Source organism: Phocoena sinus, chromosome 19 (assembly GCF_008692025.1).
Source record: "Phocoena sinus isolate mPhoSin1 chromosome 19, mPhoSin1.pri, whole genome shotgun sequence".
In the NCBI taxonomy this organism is placed as follows: domain Eukaryota; kingdom Metazoa; phylum Chordata; class Mammalia; order Artiodactyla; family Phocoenidae; genus Phocoena; species Phocoena sinus.
In genome coordinates, this window is record NC_045781.1 from 3377872 (window position 1) to 3401003 (window position 23132).

At 51.0% G+C, this 23132-nt stretch overlaps 2 protein-coding genes across 2 annotated transcripts in view; one reads left to right on the plus strand and one right to left on the minus strand.

The window, feature by feature from the left end:
• The window catches only part of NLRP7 (NLR family pyrin domain containing 7), a 116484-nt gene that overhangs the window by 69791 nt on the left and 23561 nt on the right, over window positions 1-23132 (plus strand). The gene's annotated exons all lie outside the window — the stretch shown is intronic.
• LOC116743997 (leukocyte immunoglobulin-like receptor subfamily B member 5) lies at window positions 1646-21631 on the minus strand. Its single transcript, XM_032613281.1, has 20 exons — window positions 21553-21631; window positions 21358-21393; window positions 20890-21174; window positions 20439-20741; window positions 19923-20219; window positions 19358-19660; window positions 18700-18750; window positions 17884-17991; window positions 17495-17570; window positions 17372-17409; window positions 17095-17150; window positions 15926-16068; window positions 14547-14591; window positions 5386-5522; window positions 5191-5226; window positions 4722-5006; window positions 4272-4574; window positions 3748-4044; window positions 3183-3485; window positions 1646-2461 (listed from the first exon to the last, which is right to left on the minus strand). The coding sequence occupies exons 1-20, from the start codon at window positions 21584-21586 to the stop codon at window positions 2196-2198; spliced, it is 3402 nt and encodes a 1133-aa protein (XP_032469172.1). The 5' UTR covers window positions 21587-21631; the 3' UTR covers window positions 1646-2195.

Consider the following 23132-nt stretch of genomic DNA (forward strand, 5'->3'; position numbering starts at 1 on the left):
TTTGTAGACTTTTTAATGGTGGCCATTCCGGCCGGTGTGAGGTGGTACCTCGTTGTAGTTTTGATTTGCATTTCTCTACTAGTTAGCGGTGTTGATTATCTTTTCATGTGCCATCTGCATGTCTTCTTTTAAACCACAAATATTAATTGTGCCATTGATGTCTATGGTTTTTGTCTAAAATGAGTGACACCTCTGCCAAAATTCTCATGAATGTGCTCTGAGTCCAAGTTCATATTGCTTGCCATGGGACAGAGAGATGAGATGTTGGGGCAATGAATAGTGACTTTATTCAGAAAGCCAGCAGACCTAGAAGGTGGTGGACTAATGCCCCAAAGAACCTTCTTACCCGAGTTAGATGGGGTTTTTTGTGGGGGGGGTGTCAAACAGTATTTATTAAATGTAAAGTAGCCCTTGCCCCATGGAGAAGAAAATTCCAGGGAGAAGAGAGAATAATACAGATTAAACACCCACCTGTGCATTCACACTTTCCCACCCACACACACACACAAAGCAGAGGACGTGTGGCTGGTTGTTGCACACTTTTTGATGCTGGAATCCTTTGTTCTTGCAGCTGTCCATGTAGCTCTGGTCATAATGTTCCTTTAAACCTCCGACAAGAAAAGGTTACTCTCTGTTCTGCAACTTTTTATCTCTGTATGTATGAAGTGTTATACCTTTAAAGGTCAGAGTCTTGAGAATGGGCTATTCTGTATATTTCAAGCTATAGGCAACGTTCTTTTGCAAAGGTGCATGACTGGGCACAGGCGACAGAGCACAAGGGTTGGAGCTAAAGGAATAGGTCCAGTATGGAGTCAGGTTTGTTCTTCTCTGTTACAAACATGTCATATGCATATGCACACAATTTCCTCTAGGGTACACAGTTATGGGCTAGAGACGTGTGTCTCTTCCCTTTAATGGATAATTGTTATCTACTTTCCTCATTGACTGTTAACAATTTGAACTCCCACCAGTTACATATTGGGATTCTAGGCACTCAATATTTTTTCCCACAATTAACATTGCCGTTGTTTTCTATTTACCTTTAATGTGGATGTAATACAATTTTGGCATCATGCTTTCACTATCACTGTGGCATGACATTGAGGTGGAAATCACCATAAATTTTAAACTTTCTTTTTTAAGTTAATCAGTTAATTAATTATTTGTTTTTGGCTGTGTTGGGTCTTTGTTGCTGCGCCCGGGCTTTCTCTAGTTGCAGCGAGCGGGGGCTACTCTTTGTTTGCGGTGGCTTCTCTTGTCGTGGAGCACGGGCTCTAGGCGCGCGGGCTTCAGGAGTTGTGGCACGTGGGCTCAGTGGTTGTGGCTCGCGGGCTCTAGAGTGCAGGCTCAGTAGTTGTGGCGCACGGGTATAGTTGCTCTGCGGCACGTGGGATCTTCCCGGACCAGGGCTCAAACCCGCGTCCCCTGCATCGGCAGGCGGATTCTTAACCGCTGCGCCACCGGGGAAACCCTAAGTTTTAAAATAGAAGACGACCTGTGTGTGCACTGAGATCCTCAGTGAGTGTGCTGCAGCTGCTTTATACTCACGTGCACATTCCAGCTCTGCAAACAGTGCATTCCCACTGGCACCGTGAAGTTGGCCAAAAGAGAGTATTCACACCAAAGAAACAGACGATTGCCACAGTTAGGGCTTTTGAAAAAGTGATACATTTTTAGAGCCATTTTAGCAGTACACCCACTGGCTGTCACTTCAGACACCGTTGTGCTCATTCAAACACCTCGTGTTTCTGGAGAAACTGTACTAGGTGTTGTCTCATGAGGAGAGAATAGATCGATGGGTCCAGGAAAAGTTTTAGGGAATAGTTTTAGATTTACCTGTTCCAAACTGGAGACTGTTTTCACCCGCTTATTCAGTTATTAAAACAGAGTCTGTGTTATGGGATGAACGAATAAGGGTCAATGACACACATTAGCGAACGTGGAAATTAAAAATAAAGAAACATGTGTTTCATGATAAGTGAAACAGAACATGAATATGTATAAAGGTAAGGACCCAAACCTGCCGTGTGGGATGTGCCTCAGGTCACAGGGGTGAGAGGGGACGGGGCAGTCAGGGAGAGTCATCACTGGTGGGGTGGGAAGGCACCATGGTTAACCGAGGCCCAGTCCTCCACAGGGACTCCCAGGCCTTCTTCTGCACCCACACCATGTCTCTCCCTCCCTGGTCAGACAGTTCACACAACACGTGCTGCAGATTCTCTTCCAGAACCTCCTGGGCACATAAGGTCATGACAGGGCTCCACCACTCGGGACGGTGCACGGTCCCCTCTTGTGTTCAGCTCCTGGCTGCATCTTGGGCTCCTCCGTGGCCGTGTTGAGCCTGAAAGAGCAGAATCCCGAGGCCCAGCAGGACTGAGCCGGCCATGCCCATCCGGATGAGGTTCTCCACTGAGAACCTTGCGGGTGTGAGGGTAGTCTTGCGGGTGTGAGGGTAGGAATTCTAGACAAGAGATCACAAGGTCAGAGCAGATCCGAGTCACCCTAGACTCCAGGATGTCCACCCAGGGAACCTGCCTCTCCTTGACAGGACATGACCCTCGGAGCCCAGCCCCATATCTGCCTGATTTCATCACTCGTGGGATCTGACTTGTTTTGTGGCGGGTGGATGGTGTCACCTGCTCATGAGAATCGTAAAGTGAGGGTGTGAGTGAGGAGTTGGGGAGACACGAGCCCTTCTCCTGGGTTCTGTGTCCTCAAAGCCTCCCATTCTCATAGTACAGCTTCTACACGGTTCCTTAATGAACCCTGCCTCTAATATGCCAGGTTCCCTCTGCTCTCCTCATTGGATTCTCTCAGCCTCCATGTGTTCTTTGAATTCAGAACCTGCTTTTGAATCGCTTTGGAACAGCGTTGGCTGTGCCCCCGGTGCTCAGGATTAGTGAGACAAGTGGTCTCTTAAGACAGAAATAATTGAGTGCTGTGTGTTCTGTGTTCAGTCTGAGATTGAACCCTATAATCTTACTCTCCTACTTCTGGGAGTTCCCACTGATTCAACAGCTGAGGACCCAGGATCCAGTGATGAGACTTTGGAGTCAGGGGCCACTGAATGTCCTCCTCTCTGGAGGCCCACTGTGTCCCCTCATTCATTACTACCTCAGACATTTCTGGGGACAGAGCCCTGAGCTGACTGAGTCAGAGAGGACAGGGTCAGGGTCCCTCACCTGAGACCGCGAGCTCCAGGGGGGCACTGGCGTGTGACAGCAAGTAGGGGTTACTGCTGAGTGAGCTGTAGCACCTGTAGGTCCCATTGTGGGCTGAGGTCACGGGACTCATGGAGAATTCGGCCCGGAAATGCCCATCTCGGTACCTTGATCTAAGACGCAGTGGGGGCCGGGCTGCCCCCACCTTGGACAGAAGGAAAGTTTCCCTTGGGTTCCTTGACTGACACAGCAGGGTCACGTTCTCTCCTGAGGCCACCACAGGCCCCGGCTGCACCGAGAGGGAGGGCGTGTCAGGGAACCACCCTAGAGAGAGGAAGGGGGGTGAGGGGCTGCCCGCCCCCTGGTTCCTAACTGCGACTCAGCAGGGCCTCCCTGAGGCCCCTCATCTCTGTCTGTCTCTGTTTTCTCCGAGTCCATCCCTCTCCCTGCCCACCCCCGTCTCTCTCTGTCTCTCTCCCTCCCTCCCTGGGGACCCCTCACGCCTGGTCCCAGCATCACCAGCTGGGGTTCCCCCGGCAGGGCCTGTACAGAGTCTGGGTCCCTGACTGACCTGCTGGCTCCTCACCTGCCACCAGGATGTCCAGGGGGTCACTGGGGGCCGACCACTCGGAGGAGAGGTTGTGTCCACCATAGCATCTGTACCGGCCCGCGTGGGTGTTGGTCACCGGGCCCAGCGGGAAGTCGGCCTGAGAGAGCCCAGCCTGGGGCTGCCGGCCAGGGCGCTGGGGGAGGGCCTGTCTCCCCTCCTGGGACAGAGCGAATCTGTCATAGCCGACGTCAGAGCGACACTGGAGGGTCAGGCTCTGTCCAGAGGCCACGACAGGGCCCTGCGGGGTCAGGAGGGAGGGCTTCGCAGACACACCTGGGGGAAGACCAGCCGTGGGCTGTAGGGGCTGGTTCCTCCCATGAAGCCCCTTCTCCCATCCTGGTCCGCAGGCCTCACTGTCGCTCACACTCTGTGTCTCTGTCCTGTGCGCCCCGCTCCCCCCTCACCCCACCCTCTCATCTGGGACAATCCTGGGAGAAAAGCATCTAATAATCTGTCTCGTGCCTCAAAAAGTGCGTGAGGCCAGGGTGGGACCTCCTCACCTGGGAACAGGAGCTCCAGGGGGTCACTGGGGGCCGACCACACCTGGGGGGTGTCCCTGTAAAAGCCGTGGCATCTGAACATCCACCTGTGGCTGGGGGTCACGCGAGCCACGGGGATCAGGGCCTGGGTCTGCCCATGGGGGTATCGCTGTGCATCCAGGGTCCAGGAGGACTTGGGTTCTCCTTCCTTAGTCAGAATGAACCCGTCCAGTCCCTCCCATGAGCCACACTGGAGGGTCACGTTCCCTCCCGAGGTGACCACAGGGCTCAGCAGGGCTGAGAGGGTGGGTTTGCTGTGGACCTCTAGGAGAGAAGGAGGGAGCTTGTGAAATGGGACTCACACCCCCCTTTCCTCCTCCAGGGCTGGGCTGTGAGAGGGACACACCCCTGAGAGCAGACCCCCTTCCTGAGGGCAGAGCCTGAGGCTGGGACCCCCGAGTGTCCTCTCACCTGTCACCACCAGCTCCAGGGAGTCACTGCGCTCTGACAAGCCAGTGGAGCTGAGGTAGTAACAGTGATATCTCCCTGCATAGTCTTGTGTCATGTGTGAGATGGAGAACTTGCCCTTGTCCCCGGGCTCCAGTGAGGGCTGTCTGTACCAGGGAGGTGAGCTTCCCTCTTCATTCAGATAGAACTCCCGGACCCCCAGGGTCCCCTGACACCAGATGGTCACGGGGCTCCCCCAGGGGATCACAGAGCCTGGCTCAGCCCAGATGGTGGGTTTGGGGAGGGTGCCTGGAAGGACATCAGAGGTTGGGTCACAAGACATTCTCACCCCCAGGTCCCCAGCTCTCAGCCCCCAACCTCCCAGACTCCCCCTTCCTTCAGCCCAGAACTGCTGTTCCCCACCCCACTGCCTGGGGGTGGCCCCTTGTCCCCATGATCAGGAGGGAGCTGGGACACCTGGGGACAGACTCACCTGCCTGCTCCTGGGTCCTCAGGCCCACACTCAGCCCTGGAAGAGAGACCCCTGTGAGAGGCTCGCCCTGAATCCTGAGCAGCGCCTCTCCTACCCGTGAGCCTCCTGAGTCCTGGGGTGTCCTGACAGAGCAGCCTGGCTGTGGGGAGGGGTCCCTCCCTGGCTGGGGCTTCCCCTCCCTCTCCTCCATCTCACCGAGGCAGAGCAGGGCCGTGAGGCTGGGGGTCATGGCGTCTCGTCCCTGTGGTCCAGGCGGTGCAGATGGAGGAGACCACGGTGCCCTCAGGCCGGTGACCCGAGGGTGTGTCCACTGGGAGGCTGGTCCTCCCGGTCACAGGGCTGTCACATCAGCAGCCCCACAGGAAGGGGAACTGCCCCTCCCCAGGAGCCTGGCTCTCATTCCCATGACAGACCCGGTGTCTTCCTGAGACGCCCCTTCCAGGTGAGGGTGACCCGAGCACGTCTTTCCCTCTCAGAGCCTCCCCGTTGGGTCTCCTTCGTCCTCAGCCGGTCCATTGGCAGGTCCCTGTGGGGTCCTCACCATGGACAGGGGTCACCCAGGCCCTGGCGATGCTTCAGGGAGGTTGCAGGTTCCTGCTGCACCGTATAGCTCAGGTCAGCAGAGACACACGTTTAACATCTGCCTACAGCTCCCTGGAGGTCAGTGTGGCAATGAGCACAGAGGAGAAGTTCGGGGAAATAAGGAAGGAAACATGCTCCCCTGGCCCCAGAGTGTGGCTTTGCTTTCTATCTCAGCTCCCTTCAGGGACTTCTCCCTTTTTCTTGAAACAGCGTCCACTCCACCTTCCTGGGAACAAACCCCTGAGTCATTCCTGCCTGCTTGGTGGCCCTTAATCCTTGGACAGGGCTCTCCTCCCCGTCTTGTCATCCTGCCTGAAAGCTTAGGGGACCTTGATTTGAGTTAGAGGTCTCAGTTTGAAGGAAAACATCTCTATTGAAATCTGTCCCCACTGCTCTTGTGACCGTGAGGGCAATGCCCTTTCTGAGCCTGAGTTTCCTCCTCTGCATGTTGTCGCAAGCCGCACTCCTCAGAGTGGCTGTGAGCTCAATGGTGTCAGGTTCATTGCAGGATCACCATTGTTAATTTCCAGAGCAGGTGACAACAGCAGTGGGTGGGACATGAAAGGATCCTGGGCTCAGACTCCACGGCAAAGTGGGTGATTGTGGTGCCCACCTAAGAGCCCTCCTCTGCTCCTAACACTGAGAAGTGCTATTTTGAATATTTCTGAAACACGTACCCACAGACACATGCAGAAAAAGAGAAAGAAAGTTCCTCAAATGGAGAGGGAACTAGACCAAAGAAGAGGCAACTAGGCTGAGTGGCGCCCACTGACCGGGATCATCAAGGGGGTCATAGGGAGGAGGTTCCCACCTGTGTGGACAGAGAGAGGGACCCAGGTCCTCACAGGCAGGGAGGGGTCAGGGCTCCAGGTGAAGGTTGAAGCTGCGGCCCCACTTCCCCGCGTTTCTGGACCCTCCCTGTGTGGCATGAAACAGACTCAGTCCACGATTGTCAGCCACGGGTGTCCACCCTCGTGAGAGTGTGAGGGTCCCATTGGACCATCCCTGAGGCCACAGCTGTGAGCAGATGCTAAGTCTGAGACGGTGGGCAGCACGGGGCAGAGCAGCTGCAGCAGTCTCCCCTGGTCAGCCTGACTCCCAGGACAGCCCCGGGAGAAGCCTTCTAGGAGAGACCGGGGGTGTGAGGGCAGAGCCTTGAACAGGAATGGACATCACAGTGCCCCTAGTAGTGATGACAGTGCTACGGACAGCCGTCTGCGGACGAGTGCGGGTGTCCTAGGCAAGGGAACAGAATCAGTAGGAAACCAATAAAGAGCTGAAAAAAAGTCTAGGACATACTTGATGTGAATATCTTGATTGTATCACAACACAATTAGTGGCTTTGCTGAAATAAAAATATGAAAAAAAAGAATCAGTAGGAAAATATGACAGTCGATTTAAATTAAGCGTGTTTAAGTATCTGAAAAATAAAGGGAGGCAACCATATGGATTATTTTATAAAAGAAAGGGCAGTTATTAAGAGTTAGAAAAGGTAGAGGTGACAAATCCAGTAGGTTGAACACAATAAAAAATGTCATCCCATCAAGGACAAGACAGCTGAGGGACCAATTATGGAATTGAAAACAATATCGAGGAAATGTTCCACAATGAAGGTTAGAGAGACCAGAAATGGAAATTCAAGATACTTGGGGAATAGAATGAGGAGGGCCCACGTCGTATCTATTGTAAGTGTCAGAAGGAAAGGTCGTGACGTATAACAACGGCCAAAGAAATGAAGAATTGAACATTTTTCAGAGATGAGGACAGGCCAACTAAGTGCTAGGACGCCTGTATTTAAAAGTGACATCTGTGGTTCAAGATGGCGGAGTAGAAGGACGTGCTCTCACTCCCTCTTGAGAGAACCGGAATCACAACTAACTGCTGAACAGTCATCGACAGGAAGACACTGGAACTCACCAAAAAAGATACCTCACGTCCAAAGACAAAGGAGAAGCTGCAATGAGACGGTAGGAGGGGCGCTATCACAATAAAATCAAATCCCATAACCGCTGGGTGGGTGACTCACAAACTGGAGAACACTTACACCACAGACGTCCACCCACCGGAGTGAAGGCTCTGAGCCCCACGTCAGGTTTTCCGACCTCGGAGTCCAGCAACGGGAGGAGGAGTTCCTAGAGAATCAGACTTTGAAGGCTAGTGGGATTTGATTGCAGGACTTCAACAGGACTGGGGGAAAGAGACTCCACTCTTGGAGGGCACACACAAAGTAGTGTGCACGTCAGGACCCAGGGGAAGGAGCAGTGACTGCATAGGAGACTGAACCAGACCTACCTGCTAGTGTTGGAGGGTCTCCTGCAGAGGAAGGGGGTGGCTGTGGCTCACCATGGGGACAAGGATACTGGCAGCAGAAGTTCTGGGAAGTACTCCTTGGCGAGAGCCCTCCCAGAGTCTGCCATTAGCCCCACCAAAGAGCCCAGGGAAGGCTCCAGTGTTGGGTCGCCTCAGGCCAAACAACCAACAGGGAGGGAACTCAGCCCCATCCATCAGCAGACAAGCAGATGAAAGTTTTACTGAGTTCTGCCCACCAGAGCAACACCCAGCTCTACCCACCACCAGTCCCTCCCATTAGGAAACTTGCACAAGCCTCTTAGATAGCCTCATCCACCACCAGAGGGCAGACAGCAGAAGCAAGAAGAACTACAGTCCTGCAGCCTGTGGAACAAAAACCACATTCACAGAAAGATAGACAAGATGAAAAGGCAGAGGGCTACGTAGCAGGTGAAGGAGCAAGATAAAACCCCAGAAAAACAACTAAATGATGTGTAGATAGGCAACCTTCCAGAAAAAGAATTCAGAATAATGATAGTGAAGATGATCCAGGACCTCAGAAAAAGAGTGGAGGCAAAGATCGAGAAGATGCAAGAAAGGTTTAAGACCTAGAAGAATTAAAGAACAAACAAACAGAGGTGAACAATACAATAACTGAAATGAAAATTACACTAGAAGGAATCGATAGCAGAATAACTGAGGCAGAAGAACAGATAAGTGACCTGGAAGACAGAATGGTGGAATTCACTGCTGTGGAAGAGAGTAAAGAAAAAAGAATGAAAAGAAATGAAGACAGCCTAAGAGACCTCTGGGACAGCATTAAACGCAATAACATTTGCATTATAAGGGTCCCAAAAAAAGAAGAGAGAGAGAGAGGATCTGAGAAAACATTTGAAGAGATTGTAGTTGAAAACTTCCCTAACATAGGAAAGGAAACAGCCACCCACGTCCAGGAAGCACAGAGAGTCCCAGGTAGGATAAACCCAAGGAGAAAAACGCCAAGACACGTAGTAATCAAATTGACAAAAAGACGAAGAAAAAATATTGAAAGCAACAAGGGAAAAACAACATACGAGGGAATTCCCAAAAGGTTAACAGCTGATTTTTCAGCAGAAACTCTACAAGCCAGAAGGGAGTGGCATGACATATTTAAAATGATGAAAGGGAAGAATCTACAACCGAGATTACTCTACCCAGCAAGGATCTCATTCAGATTCGACGGAGAAATCAAAACCTTTACAGACAAGCAAACGCTAAGAGAATTCAGCACCACAAAACCAGCTCTACAACAAATGCTACAGGAACTTCTCTAAGTGAGAAACACTACAGAAGAACAGGACCTACAAAAACAAACCCCAAACAATTAAGAAAATGGGAATAGGAACATACGTATCGATAATTACCTTAAACATGAATGGATTAAATGCTCCAACCAAAAGACACAGGCTTGCTGAATGGATACAAAAACAAGACCCATATATAGGCTGTCTACAAGAGACCCAATTCAGACCTAGGGACACATACAGACTGAAAGTGAGGGGACGGAAAAAGATATTCCATGAAAATTAGAAATCAAAAGAAAGCTGGAGTAGCAATACTCAGATAAAATAGAGTTTAAAATAAAGTATGTTACAAGAGAAAAGGAAGGACATAATGATCAAGGGATCAATCCAAGAAGAAGATATAACAATTATAAATATATATGCACCCAACATAGGAGCACCTCAATACATAAGGCAACTATCAGCTATAAAAGAGGAAATTGACAGTAACACAATAATAGTGGGGGACTTTTAACACCTCACTTACACCAATGGACAGATCATCCAAACAGAAAATTAATAAGGAAACACAAGCTTTAGATGACACAATAGACCAGAGAGATTTAATTGATATTTATAGGACATTCCACCCAAAAACAGCAGATTACACTTTCTTTTCAAGTGTGCACGGAACACTATCCAGGATAGATCACATCTTAGGTCACAAATCAAGCCTCAGTAAATTTTTAAAAATTGAAATCATATGAAGCATGTTTTCTGACCACAACGCTATGAGATTAGAAATCAATTACAGGGGGAAAAAATGTAAAAACCACGAACACATGGAGGCTAAACAGTATGTTACTAAATAACCAAGAGATCACGGAATAAATAAAAGAGGAAATAAAAAAAAAAAAATACCTAGAGACAAATGACAACGAAAACACGACGACCCAAAACCTATGGGATGCAGCAAAAGCAGTTCTAAGAAGGAAGTTTATAGCAATACAAGCCTACCTCAAGAAACAGGAAACATCTCAAATAAACAATCTAACCTTACACCTAAAGGAACTAGAGAAAGAAGAACAAACAAAGCCCAAAGTTAGCAGAAGGAAAGAAATCATAATGATCAGAGCAGAAATAAAGGAAATAGAAACAAAGAAAATAATAGCAAAGATCAATAAAACTAAAAGCTGGTTCGTTGAGAAGATAAACAAAATTGATGCACCAGTAGCCAGACTCATCAAGAAAAAGAGGGAGAGGACTCAGATCAATAAAATTAGAAATGAAAAAGGAGAAGTTACAACAGACACTGCAGAAATACAAAGCATCCTAAGAGACTACTACAAGCAACTCTATGTGAATAAAATGAACAACCTGGAAGAAATGGACAAATTCTTAGAAAGGTATAACCTTCCAAGAGTGAACCAGGAAGAAATAGAAAATATGAACAGACCTATGACAAGTAATGAAATTGAAACTCTGATGAAAATTTTCCAACAAACAAAAGTCCAGGACCAGCTGGCTTCACAGGTGAATTCTATCAAACATTTACAGAAGAGCTAACACCCATGCTTCTCAAACTCTTCCAAAAAATTGCAGAGGAAGGAACACCCCCAAACTCATTGTATGAGGCCATCATCACCCTGATACAAAAACCAGACAAAGATATTACAAAAAAAGAAAATTACAGACCAATTTCACTGATGAGTATAGATGCAAAAATCCTCAACAAAATACTAGCAAACAGAATCCAACAACACATTAAAAGGATCATACACCATGATCAAGTGGGGTTTATCCCGGGGATGCAAGGATTCTTCAATATATGCAAATCAATGTGATACACCATATTAACAAATTGAAGAATAAAAACCATATGATCATCTCAATAAATTCAGAAAAAGCTTTTGACAAAATTCATCACCCATTTATGATAAAAACTCTCCAGAAAGTGGGCATAGAGGGAACCTACCTCAACATAATATAGGCCATATATGACAAACCCATAGCAAACATCATTCTCAATGGTGAAAAACGAAGTATTTCCTCTAAGATCAGGAACGAGACAAGGTTGTCCACTCTTGCCGCTTTTATTCAACATAGTTTTGGAAGACCTAGCCACGGCAATCAGAGAAGAAAAAGAAATACAAATTGGAAAAGAAGAAGTAAAACTGTCACTGTTTGCAGATGACATGAGAGAATACATACATAGAGAATCCTAAAGATGCCACCAGAAAACCACTTAGAGCTAATCAATGAATTTGGTAAAGTTGCAGGATACAAAATTAATGCACAGAAATCTCTTGCATTCCTATGAACTAATGATGAAAAAGCTGAAAGAGAAATTAAGGAAACACTCCTGTTTACCATTGCAACAAAAAGAATAAAATACCTATGAATAAACCTACCTAGGGAGACAAAAGACCTGTATGCAGAAAACTATAAGACACTGATGAAAGAAATTAAAGATGATACCAACAGATGGAGAGATATGCCATGTTCTTGGATTGGAAGAATCAATATTGTGAAAATGACTATACTACCCAAAGCAATCTACAGATTCAGTGCAATCTCTATCAAATTACCAATGGCTATTTTTACAGAACTGGAACAAAACTTAAAATTTTTATGGAACCACAAAGGACCCCAGATAGCCAAAGCAGTCTTGAGGGTAAAAAAATGGAGCTGGAGGAATCAGACTCCCTAACTTCAGACTATACTACAAAGCTACAGTAATGAAGACAGTATGGCACTGGCAGAATAACAGAAATATAGGTCAATGGAACAGGATAGAAAGCCCAGAGATAAACCCACACACCTATGGTCAACTAATCTATGACAAAGGAGGCCGGGATATACAATGGAGAAAAGGCAGTCTCTTCAATAAGTGGTGCTGGGAAAATTGGACAGCTACATGTAAAAGAATGAAATGAGAACACTCCCTAACACCATACACAAAAATAAACTCAAAATGTATTAGAGACCTAAATGTAAGACTGGACACTATAAAACTCTCAGAGGAAAACATAGGAAGAATACTCTTTGACATAAACCACAGCAAGATCTTTTTTGATCCACCTCCTAGAGTAATGGAAATAAAAACAAAAATAAACAAATGGGACCTAATGAAACTTCAAAGCTTTTGCACAGCAAAGGAAACTACAAAAATGATGAAAAGACAACCCTCAGAATGGGAGAAAATATTTGCAAACGAATCAACAAAGGATTATCTCCAAAATATATAAACAGCTGATGCAGCTCAATATGAAAAAAACAACCCAATCCAAAAATAGGCAGAAGACCTAAATAGACATTTCTCCAAAGAAGACATACAGATGGCCAAGAAGCACATGAAAAGCTGCTCAACATCACTAATTATTAGAGAAATGCAAATCAAAACCAAAGTGAGTTGCATCACCTCACACCAGTTAGAATGGGCATCATCAGAAAATCTACAAACAACAAATGCTGGAGAGGGTGTGGAGAAAAGGGAACGTTCTTGCACTGCTGGTGGGAATGTAAATTGATACAGCCACTATGGAGAACAGTATGGAGGTTCCTTAAAAAACTAAAAATAGGGGGCTTCCCTGGTGGCGCAGTGGTTGAGAGTCTGCCTGCCGATGCAGGGGACACAGGTTTGTACCCCGGCCCGGGAAGATCCCACATGCCGCGGAGCGGCTGGGCCCGTGAGCCATGGCCGCTGAGCCTGTACGTCCGGAGCCTGTGCTCCGCAACGGGAGAGGCCACGACAGTGAGAGGCCCATGTACCGCAAAAAAAAAAAAAAAAAAACTAAAAATAGAATTACCACATGACCCAGCAATCCCACTACTGGGCATATACCCAGAGAAAACCATAATTCAAAAAGACACATGCACCCCAATGTTCATTGCAGCACTATTTACAATAGCCAGGTCATGGAAGCAACCTAAATGCCCATCAACAGACGAATGGATAAAGAAGATGTGGTACATATATACAATGGAATATTACTCAGGCATAAAAAGAAATGAAATTGGGTCATTTGTAGAGATGTGGATGGATCCAGAGACTGTCATACAGAGTGAAGTAAGTCAGAAAGAGAAAAACAAATATCGTATATTAACACATCTATGTGGAACTTAGAAAAATGGTACAGATGAACCGGTTTGCAGGGCAGAAATTAAGACACAGATGTAGAGAACAAACCTATGGACACCAAGGGGGGAAAGTGGCGGGGGGGTGGAGGTGGTGGTGTGATGAATTGGGAGATTGGGATTGACATATATACACTCATATGTATTAAATGGATAACTAATAAGAACCTGCTGTATAAAAAAATAAAATAAAATTCAAAAAAAGAAAAACAGCCCAAATATATTATCTTACGGCTCTTGGAAGTCAGGAGTATACAATCACGTCACTGGTATAAAGTCAGGGAACAGGGAGACGTTCATTTACTTCATCTCAATCCAGAACCGGAAGTCTCGAAGGCAGTTGAATTCTATATATTGACCACGTATGCAGCGATGCAGGAAAACTTTTTAATTAGAGTAGAAGATCTTTACATTATTTGGGATTTTCTACGAACACAGCTGTGCAGTCTCTTAGTAATACAATATTATTCTTACCCACTTCAGAGCTTCTCGCCTTGTTTTGTTTCACTTACTTGGTTGGTGCCTCGAGGGCCCTGGTGAATACAAGTGGTCATATGGAACATACTTGGATCATTGCCAGTCGTAGACGAAAGGACCTCAGGTTCTCACCTGTACAAATGACGTCTGGTGTTGTTAAACATGCCCTCATCAATGAAAGGGAATTCCCTTCTATTTCTGATGCGATTTTATTTTCACCAGGAATTGTTGGTATATTTTATTGAAGGCTTTGTCTGCATCTATTGAGATGATTATTTTTTACTTGTTCTGTTAGTGTATTGCATTATGTAATAGATCTTTTAAATTTTAAGTTGCTCTGTCCTTCGAAAAAAAACCCCACAGTACGGTCATGAAGTAATGTCCTTTTAATATATCACTACATCTCATTTGTGTACACTTTGTTTAGGGATTTCCATCTAAGCTCATGTGAGAGATCTTCCTGTGACTTCCCCATGTATAATTCCCTTGTCAGGTTTTGGTGTAAATATTTTCCTGAGCTGATGTGTTGAGGTGTGTTTCTTCTTTTTCTGTTCTCGGGAAGTGTTTGTGCACTTTTGGGGTGTGTGTGCATGTGCGTGTATCTCTCACGAGTACATAAGTGCTCGGAAGAAATCACCAGTGAAGCCGCCTGAGCTGCACACTTACACGTCGGACAGTGATGACCGTCCGAGCATTTGTCCGCATCCCATCACACAGTCGCCATTTCTTTTTTTGGTGAGAACATTTGAGATCTGCTCTCTTCAAAACACTTAAGAGGGGCTTCCCTGGTGGCGCAGTAGTTGAGAGTCTGCCTGCCGATGCAGGGGACACGGGTTCGTGCCCCGCTCCGGGAAGATCCCACATGCCGCGGAGCGGCTGGGCCCGTGAGCCATGGCCGCTGAGCCTGCGCGTCCGGAGCCTGTGCGCTGCAATGGGAGAGGCCACAAGAGTGAGAGGCCCGCGTACCGAAGGAAAAAAAAAAAACACTCAAGAATGGGATACAGTGCGATTAGCTGTAACCACCATGCTGTATATTAGATCCCCAAGACTTATTCATCTTATAACTGGAAGCTTGTGCCCTTTGACCAATATCTTCCCATTTCCCCCTCGCTCCAACCCCGGGAACCAGCGTTCTGCTATTCCTTTCCTTTTGACTTTTCTAGATTCTATATAGTTCAGTCGTGGGTAAGTTTTGATTAGAGTCAATGTATAAGGGGATAGATTTTCCACTTATTCTTATATCCATTTAGTAAATTGTACACGTGAAGATTTCCATTCCATCTACGTTTTCTGTATGTTGGCATCAAATTTTTCATAACGTTCTGTTACTATTTTTATAAAGTTTGTAGGATTTGTAGTGCTGTGTGCAATTCCTTTCATGATATTAGAAGTGTGTGCCTTCTCTCTTTTTCCCTCGGCTGTGGTGGCTAGGATTCATGAATGTTTTCAGGAATGAGTTTATTTTTAGCCTTAATTGATTTTCTCTACTTTTTGGTTGTCTTCATTATTAGCTACCCTTGTCATTATTATTCCCACCTTCTACCTTCATTTGAAATAATTTGCTATTTTTTCCTGAAGTCTTGGTATGATATGTTAGGTCATCGATTTTTTTAAAGCCTTTTCTAATATATTCATTCATGATTCTTAATTTTCTCATTTCATATGTTTGATGTGTATTATTTACATTATCATTCATTGAAAACATTTTCCCACTTCTGTTTTTTTTTTTTTTTTTCGTTTTGATTTTGGTTTTCAACTCACACATTGATTTTTGAGAAGTCTGTTGCAAATGTAAGGCTATTAGTTATCTTTGAGGGTAGAGTCAGGTGACTGCCAAAGGGTCCCAGGGGCTCCTGGTGGTCTGTGTTGGGGGTCCAGGCTGTCTGTTGGTCGTTAGGTGGTGTCCACTGCGGGCAGGCAGCTCCTGTGCCTTCCGGGGTCCGTGCAGTCTTCCTCCCTGGAGCGTGGGGTCTGGGTCCTTCCTGGGCTAGCGGACGGCGAGAGCAGCATACACGCTGGGCTCTTCTGGGGGCTCCCCTGACTGGGGGGCAGGGGGTGCAGTCTCCCGTCTGACGGTCGAGTGGTTCAGCTGGGCATAGGTCACATCCTGGGGGGCTTCAGATGCAGCGGCCTGCGGTGGGGGAGAGGGAGGGAGGGTGTGTGGTTGGGGTGGAGGAAGCCTGGGGGCCCAGACAGGATGGGGCCCACCTGACCGTCCCTCTGCCCGTCCTCTTCCGCTTGTCTGTCCTTCGTGTCCAGCAATCTCCCCGACAGGGAGGAAGGAGAGGTGGCCACCCCCCGCCTTAGTCTTGATCTTGAGTGGTTCACCTGGGCGTACGTCCCCTCCTGCCTGTACGTCCTGCATCCTGCCTGTTCTGCTGGAGGGAGAGAGTAGGACAGAAAGGGGACTTCCTGGATCCACTGTGATCTCCTTCCGTCAGCTTTCCACTGTGTTGGCAGAGTGATGCTTTAAAACCTTAGGTCAGGTCACTTTCCTGATGGAAACTCCGGGGACCTCCTAACACCTTGGAGCCTCTGGATTCTTTCTACGGTTCTGATTTCTGTATTAACATGTTATCTCCCTTGCACATTTGGCTCCAGCCGCACGGCCATCTTCCTGCAAAAGCGTCCCTGCCTCAGGACCTTTGCACTTGCTGCCCCCCCACCATGCACTCTGTAACCTTCTCTTGCTTTACTTTCCTTATCGGGACCTTGCATTCTAGGACGCTACCTGCTTCTTTACATATAGTCTTCTCACCCACCAGGTGAGCTCCCTGCTGCACCTGCAGCACCTACAGGGAGCCGGGGGGATGCGCTCTCCTTGTGCACCGCTTTTGGGTGAATGAAGGAAGGGGCGCCTGGGGACTTTCAGGTGATTCACTTATTCACAAATCCTCTTGAGACGTGGGGCTTCTCTGCAACGCCAGAGGGTCAGACAGAGGACGGGGAGCCAGGAAAGGGGACCCCGAAGGAGGGGCCATGAGGTCACAAGGAAGCAGGAGGGGTGGAGTCACAGCAGGACGACCCAGGAAGCCCGGAAGGAGAGGTCAGTGTGGGACGCTGCTGGAGCCGGGATGTGAGGACAGAGACGTGTCCCTTGGACTGAGTTTGGCAACAAGAAGGTCTCTGGTGGCCTGGACAGGAGCAGGGGTCTCACCGGATGGTCCAGCTGCACCCCGTCCTCAGGCTGTGTGTCCTTCACGGCAGCATCTGCTGGGGCGGAACAGGGTGTGTATCGCTTGGCGGGATCCCCTGAGATCCCTCAGGGCTGGAGCCCCCGCAGTGCATCCAGAAGGGGCCACTGAGACCCAGGGGTGAGGGGAAGTGTGGGGTTTCAGTCCGCACCCCCTGAGCCCACCCCTTCCCAGCCTTCCCCTCCCCCACACAGGTGCCTCCAGAACCCTGTGTCCCCCACCCCGTCCTCTTCTGCTCACAGAGGGCCTGGTCCTGGGTGGCGGCGGCTGGGCAGGAGCTGGGGAGGAGGCGGGCGTGTTAGGGGGAGAATGAGGGGGAGCTGCTGGCGGGGCGGGCCTGGGGGTCTTCGGGGCGGGAGTTACCTGCTCTGCAGGCCTGTGTCCTTGGGCTCTGGGTCTGCAGCCCCTGCGGGAGGGTGGAAATCAGCCTCGCCCTGGGCTGGGGCAGATGACAGAGGCTCGGCCCTGGGACTCTTACGACCCCCGCCCCTCACTCGGGATTCAGGAGGAAAGAAGGAGACCTGAACTCATACTTGCGTACATGTTTCAACCCTTCATGAGATTGAAAAGGGGGAGAACACCTTAAATTATACATGTCAGCTGACAGTACGTGTTTTCTTTCTAGATTTTTGACTTTCAGACTCTGGACAATCTTTTTCTAAGCTGACCTTGCCCATCTCTTAGGTTTCCCTTTGGCTGGTGCCCTAAGCCCACCACCTCCAGGGGTCTGGGTCACCCCGTTCCCTACTCACCCGACTTCCTGCGTCTGCTCTGACCCCGGTGTCGGACGAGGAGGACGAGGGGCAGCAGGACGAAGGCCACCGAGACCCCAATCAGGACGTTCAGGTACCATTTGAGACCTGGGGCACCAGTGACGTCATGAGTGAGCCCAAGATGCCATTTAATTGAGCGCCTACTGTGTGCAGGCTCGTGCTGGGGTCTGTGCATTCATCTCCTCTAACCCACCCCACCCATTTTACAGATGAGGAAACTGAGGCACAGAGAGGGAATTCACCAACCCCAGGTGACCCAGTCTGGAGGTGGCAGAGCTGGGATTGGAACCCAGGGCTGTGGGCTCCCTGAGCTGTCCTCCTGCCACGCCCCATCCAAGGTGGACACCAGCTTTGTGCTCTGGGGGCTTCTCATCTGCAGGGGGGCCTGTCCGAGGGTCTCATCTGGAGCCGAGGGTCCTTCCTTGTTACCCTCCCCTCCCCCACCACAGCAGGGACTGGGGGAGGGGCCGGCTGTGCGCGGTGGACTCTTCATCTTTCCCTCCCCCTCCCCGTACAATGCCACCATCACTGCGGCACTGGGGACAGGCCCCCATACAGTCACATCCTCAGGGGCCTCCCTGTGAGGCCTCCTCTCCTGGGGGGTCACAGCCAGAAGTCAGAACTGAAGGAAATCTAAGCTTCGGGCCACGATTCTCTGCCTTTACACTTGGAGAAACTGAGGCCCAGGCAGGGGAAGGGGGTCCAAGTCAGCGTCTCCAGAGGTGCCTGAACCAAGGCCAAAACTGAGCCCTGCCCCCCTGGACCCAACACCATGTCCCACAGACCCTCACTCACCCGTCTGCGGGCCTGGCTCCGTGGGGGGAAGGGCCCCAACTTCAGAGCCTCCTGGGGGTCAGGACAGAAGGTGAGGGTCGGGGGCTGCTTCTCCCCACATAAGCCCACTGCTCCTCCCCCAAGATGGGCCCCGAGGGGTCATTCCCTCTCCATGACCCCCACCCTTCATCCACCAGCCTCCGAGTCCCTGGAGCCCTGGGGTCCTCCTGGCATCTCTCCTTGACCCCCAGCCTGTCCTTGAGGATCTGAGGGCATTAGATCCTCCCAGAGACTCTGAAACTGCCTTGGGGTGGCCTGTGCTCCCTCTGCAGAGAGGCCTCAGTGACTCCCCAGTTGTTGAACTGGGGCCTGTCGGTGGGGGGCTGGGGCCCCCAGTATGTCCTGCGAATGAGGACGGGAAGGGGGTGGGGCTGACCCTGGAGTCCCCACCTCATGAAACCTTTCCCTTACACCTGCCCTGTGGTCTCCTCTACAGTCGTCAGGTTCCGGATTCCAGGTGAGGTGAGAAGGTGTGGGAGGGTATGGGAGGGCCTCTGAGGGGCAGATCCCCCTCTGGGTGACCCTCCGTCACAGTCCCCTCACTCAACCCTAGCCCAGAGTGCTCGGGACAGAGCCCTGAGCTGACTGAGTCAGAGAGGACAGGGTCAGGGTCCCTCACCTGAGACCGCGAGCTCCAGGGGGGCACTGGCGTGTGACAGCAGGTAGGGGTTACTGCTGAGTGAGCTGTAGCACCTGTAGGTCCCATTGTGGGCTGAGGTCACGGGACTCATGGAGAATTCGGCCTGGAAATGCCCACCTTGGTACTTTGATCTAAGACGCAGTGGGGGCCAGGCTGCCCCCTCCTTGGACAGAAGGAAAGTTTCCTTTGTGCTCCTTGACTGACACAGCAGGGTCACGTTCTCTCCTGAGGCCACCACGGGGCCCGGCTGCACCGAGAGGGAGGGCGTGTCAGGGAACCACCCTAGAGAGAGGAAGGGGGGTGAGGGGCTGCCCGCCCCCTGGTTCCTAACTGCGACTCAGCAGGGCCTCCCTGAGGCCCCTCATCTCTGTCTGTCTCTGTTTTCTCCGAGTCCATCCCTCTCCCTGCCCACCCCCGTCTCTCTCTGTCTCTCTCCCTCCCTCCCTGGGGACCCCTCATGCCTGGTCCCAGCATCACCAGCTGGGGCTCCCCCGGCAGGGCCTGTGCAGAGTCTGGGTCCCTGACTGACCCGCTGGCTCCTCACCTGCCACCAGGATGTCCAGGGGGTCACTGGGGGCCGACCACTCGGAGGAGAGGTTGTGTCCACCGTAGCATCTGTACCGGCCCGCGAGGGTGTTGGTCACCGGGCCCAGGGGGAAGTCGGCCTGAGAGAGCCCAGCCTGGGGCTGCCGGCCAGGGCGCTGGGGGAGGGCCTGTCTCCCCTCCTGGGACAGAGCGAATCTGTCATAGCCGACGTCAGAGCGACACTGGAGGGTCAGGCTCTGTCCAGAGGCCACGACAGGGCCCTGCGGGGTCAGGAGGGAGGGCTTCCCAGACACACCTGGGGGGAGACCAGCCGTGGGCTGTAGGGGCTGGTTCCTCCCATGAAGCCCCTTCTCCCATCCTGGTCCCCAGGCCTCACTGTTGCTCACAGTGTGTCCTGTGCGCCCCGCTTCCCTCTCACCCCACCCTCTCATCTGGGACAGTCCTGGGAGAAAAGCATCTAATAATCTGTCTCGTGCCTCAAAAAGTGCGTGAGGCCAGGGTGGGACCTCCTCACCTGGGAACAGGAGCTCCAGGGGGTCACTGGGGGCCGACCACACCTGGGGGGCGTCCCTGTAAAAGCCGTGGCATCTGAACATCCACCTGTGGCTGGGGGTCACGTGACCCACGGGGAGCAGGGCCTGGGTCTGCCCATGGGGGTATCGCTGTGCATCCAGGGTCCAGGAGGACTTGGGTTCTCCTTCCTTAGTCAGAATGAACCTGTCCAGTCCCTCCCATGAATCACACTGGAGGGTCACGTTCCCTCCCGAGGTCACCACAGGGCTCGGCAGGGCTGAGAGGGTGGGTTTGCTGTGGACCTCTAGGAGAGAAGGAAGGAGCTTGTGAAATGGGGGCTCACATGCCGCTCTCCTCCCCCAGGGCTGGGCTGTGAGAGGGACACAACCCTGAGGGCAGACCCCCTTCCTGAGGGCAGAGACTGAGGCTGGGACCCCCGAGTGTCCTCTCACCTGTCACCACCAGCTCCAGGGGGTCACTGCTCTCTGACCAGCCAGTGGGGCTGAGGTAGTAACAGTGATATCTCCCTGCATAGGGCTGTGTCATGTGTGGGATGGAGAGCTTGCCCTTGTCCCCGGGCTCCAGTGAGGGCTGTCTGTACCAGGGAGCTGAGTTTCCCTCTTTATCCAAATGGAACACCTGGACCCCCAGGGTCCCCTGACACCAGATGGTCACGGGGCTCCCCCAGGGGATCACAGAGCCTGGCTCAGCCCAGATGGTGGGTTTGGGGAGGGTGCCTGGAAGGACATCAGAGGCTGGGTCACAAGACATCCTCACCCCCAGGTCCCTAGCTCTCAGCCCCCAACCTCCCAGACTCCCCCTCCTTCAGCCCAGAACTGCTGTTCCCCACCCCACTGCCTGGGGGTAGCCCCTTGTCCCCATGATCAGGAGGGAGCTGGGACACCTGGGGACAGACTCACCTGCCTGCTCCTGGGTCCTCAGGCCCACACTCAGCCCTGGAAGAGAGACCCCTGTGAGAGGCTCGCCCTGAATCCTGAGCAGCGCCTCTCCTACCCGTGAGCCTCCTGAGTCCTGGGGTGTCCTGACAGAGCAGCCTGGCTGTGGGGAGGGGTCCCTCCCTGGCTGGGGCTTCCCCTCCCCCTCCTCCATCTCACCGAGGCAGAGCAGGGCTGTGAGGCTGGGGGTCATGGCGTCTCGTCCCTGTGGTCCAGGCGGTGCAGATGGAGGAGACCTCGGTGCCCTCAAGACAGAGACCCGAGGGTGTGTGGCCACTGGGAGGCTGGTCCTCCCCGTCACGGGGCTGTCACGTCAGCAGCCCCACAGGAAGGGGAACTGCCCCTCCCCAGGAGCCTTGCCCTCGTTTCCACAGGGCTCCGGCTGGAGTGGGCAGCGGGCCTCTGCAGGCTCCCGTGTCCCTGTACTCAGCCCCTCCCATCTTCCAAGCCAGCAGGCGCGTCTCTCCTCCTTCTGCTTCTGAGTCCCATCGACCTTGGCTCTGATCCCTCTACCTCGCTCCTTCACTCATCAGGACCTCGGTGGTAACGTGGCCCCCCCCCCCCAGGGTAATCCAGGACTGTCTCCCCATCTCCAGCACTTATGGGGGGATCTTCAAGGGAAATTCAGGGCTCGTCCTAAGAGTACAAAATGATAATAATACAAATAGAATTCAGTATCCTTCTGCACGGAGTAATGTAGAGCAAGTAGTGAGTTTCGAAATCACGGTGACTTTCCTGCCCACCCCGGCTGAGCAGAGGGACAAGAGGACAGAGCCTGGGAGGCGCCGCCGACTAAGAGGATACCTCGGGCAGGTGCCCGTCACCCCCAGCGAGGGTTTCAACACTAACGGTTTCACAGGAAGGAGAGCAACTATTTCCCTACACGTCAGTCTCTGTTACCATCCCAAGTAAGATGCATGACGTCTCCTTTTTCAGAAAACAATTTCTGCGCGTCATAAACCCCAAATGTGATCTCCAGACACGGTCCAAATACGCCATCAAGTGCCGAGAGCCCAATGCTGGCTTTCGAGCTGGACGGTCAGAAGATCAGTGGTTCCTGCCCAAGGTATTTCCTCTCCCCACACTTCAGTGGTTTGTGTTCGTCTCCAAACGCTCCTAGATCACGGAATCCTGTTTGGATTAATAAGATTTAAAACAAGCTCACGAATGGAGATGTTGGGGGTTCTTTCCTTCACAGCCTCGGTCATACTGAGGTTGATGAGAGACGTGACTGAGGGCTCCTGAGGAAGGGGAGACGCTGCAGAGAAAGGAAGCGTGATGCACACAGAACAGGAGCTCTGCCCGAAGCACCTCCTGGTTAGGTGCAAGTTGTGCCTTTTGGGGTGGAATGCCACTCAAGCCATGGCCTTGTTTCTCCTTTTTGGTGATTTGGTCTTTCCTAACTTGGTTAATTCGGCATGCCCCAGGTTTCTCCAGAGTAAAGCTGTTATTTCCCCTTTGTAATTAATCACTGGTCTGTGGGGAGGTGCTTTGAGAGTTTGTACGTATCATGCTCCTTATTAAATTTTCACTTTATAAGTTTAGCAGCTACTGACCCTATGCCATAGCAAAAGCTTCTCTTCTCCCAAATGCACCCATTCACATGGAAATCACGTTGTTTATAATATCCCAGTACTTTTAAATGCCTGTAAGATACGGCCAATCCTTCTTGTGTTTCTTCTGTCATAATAAGCAGACGCATCTAGGCTTTCTTATTTCCTCACGACTCAGAGGCTGTA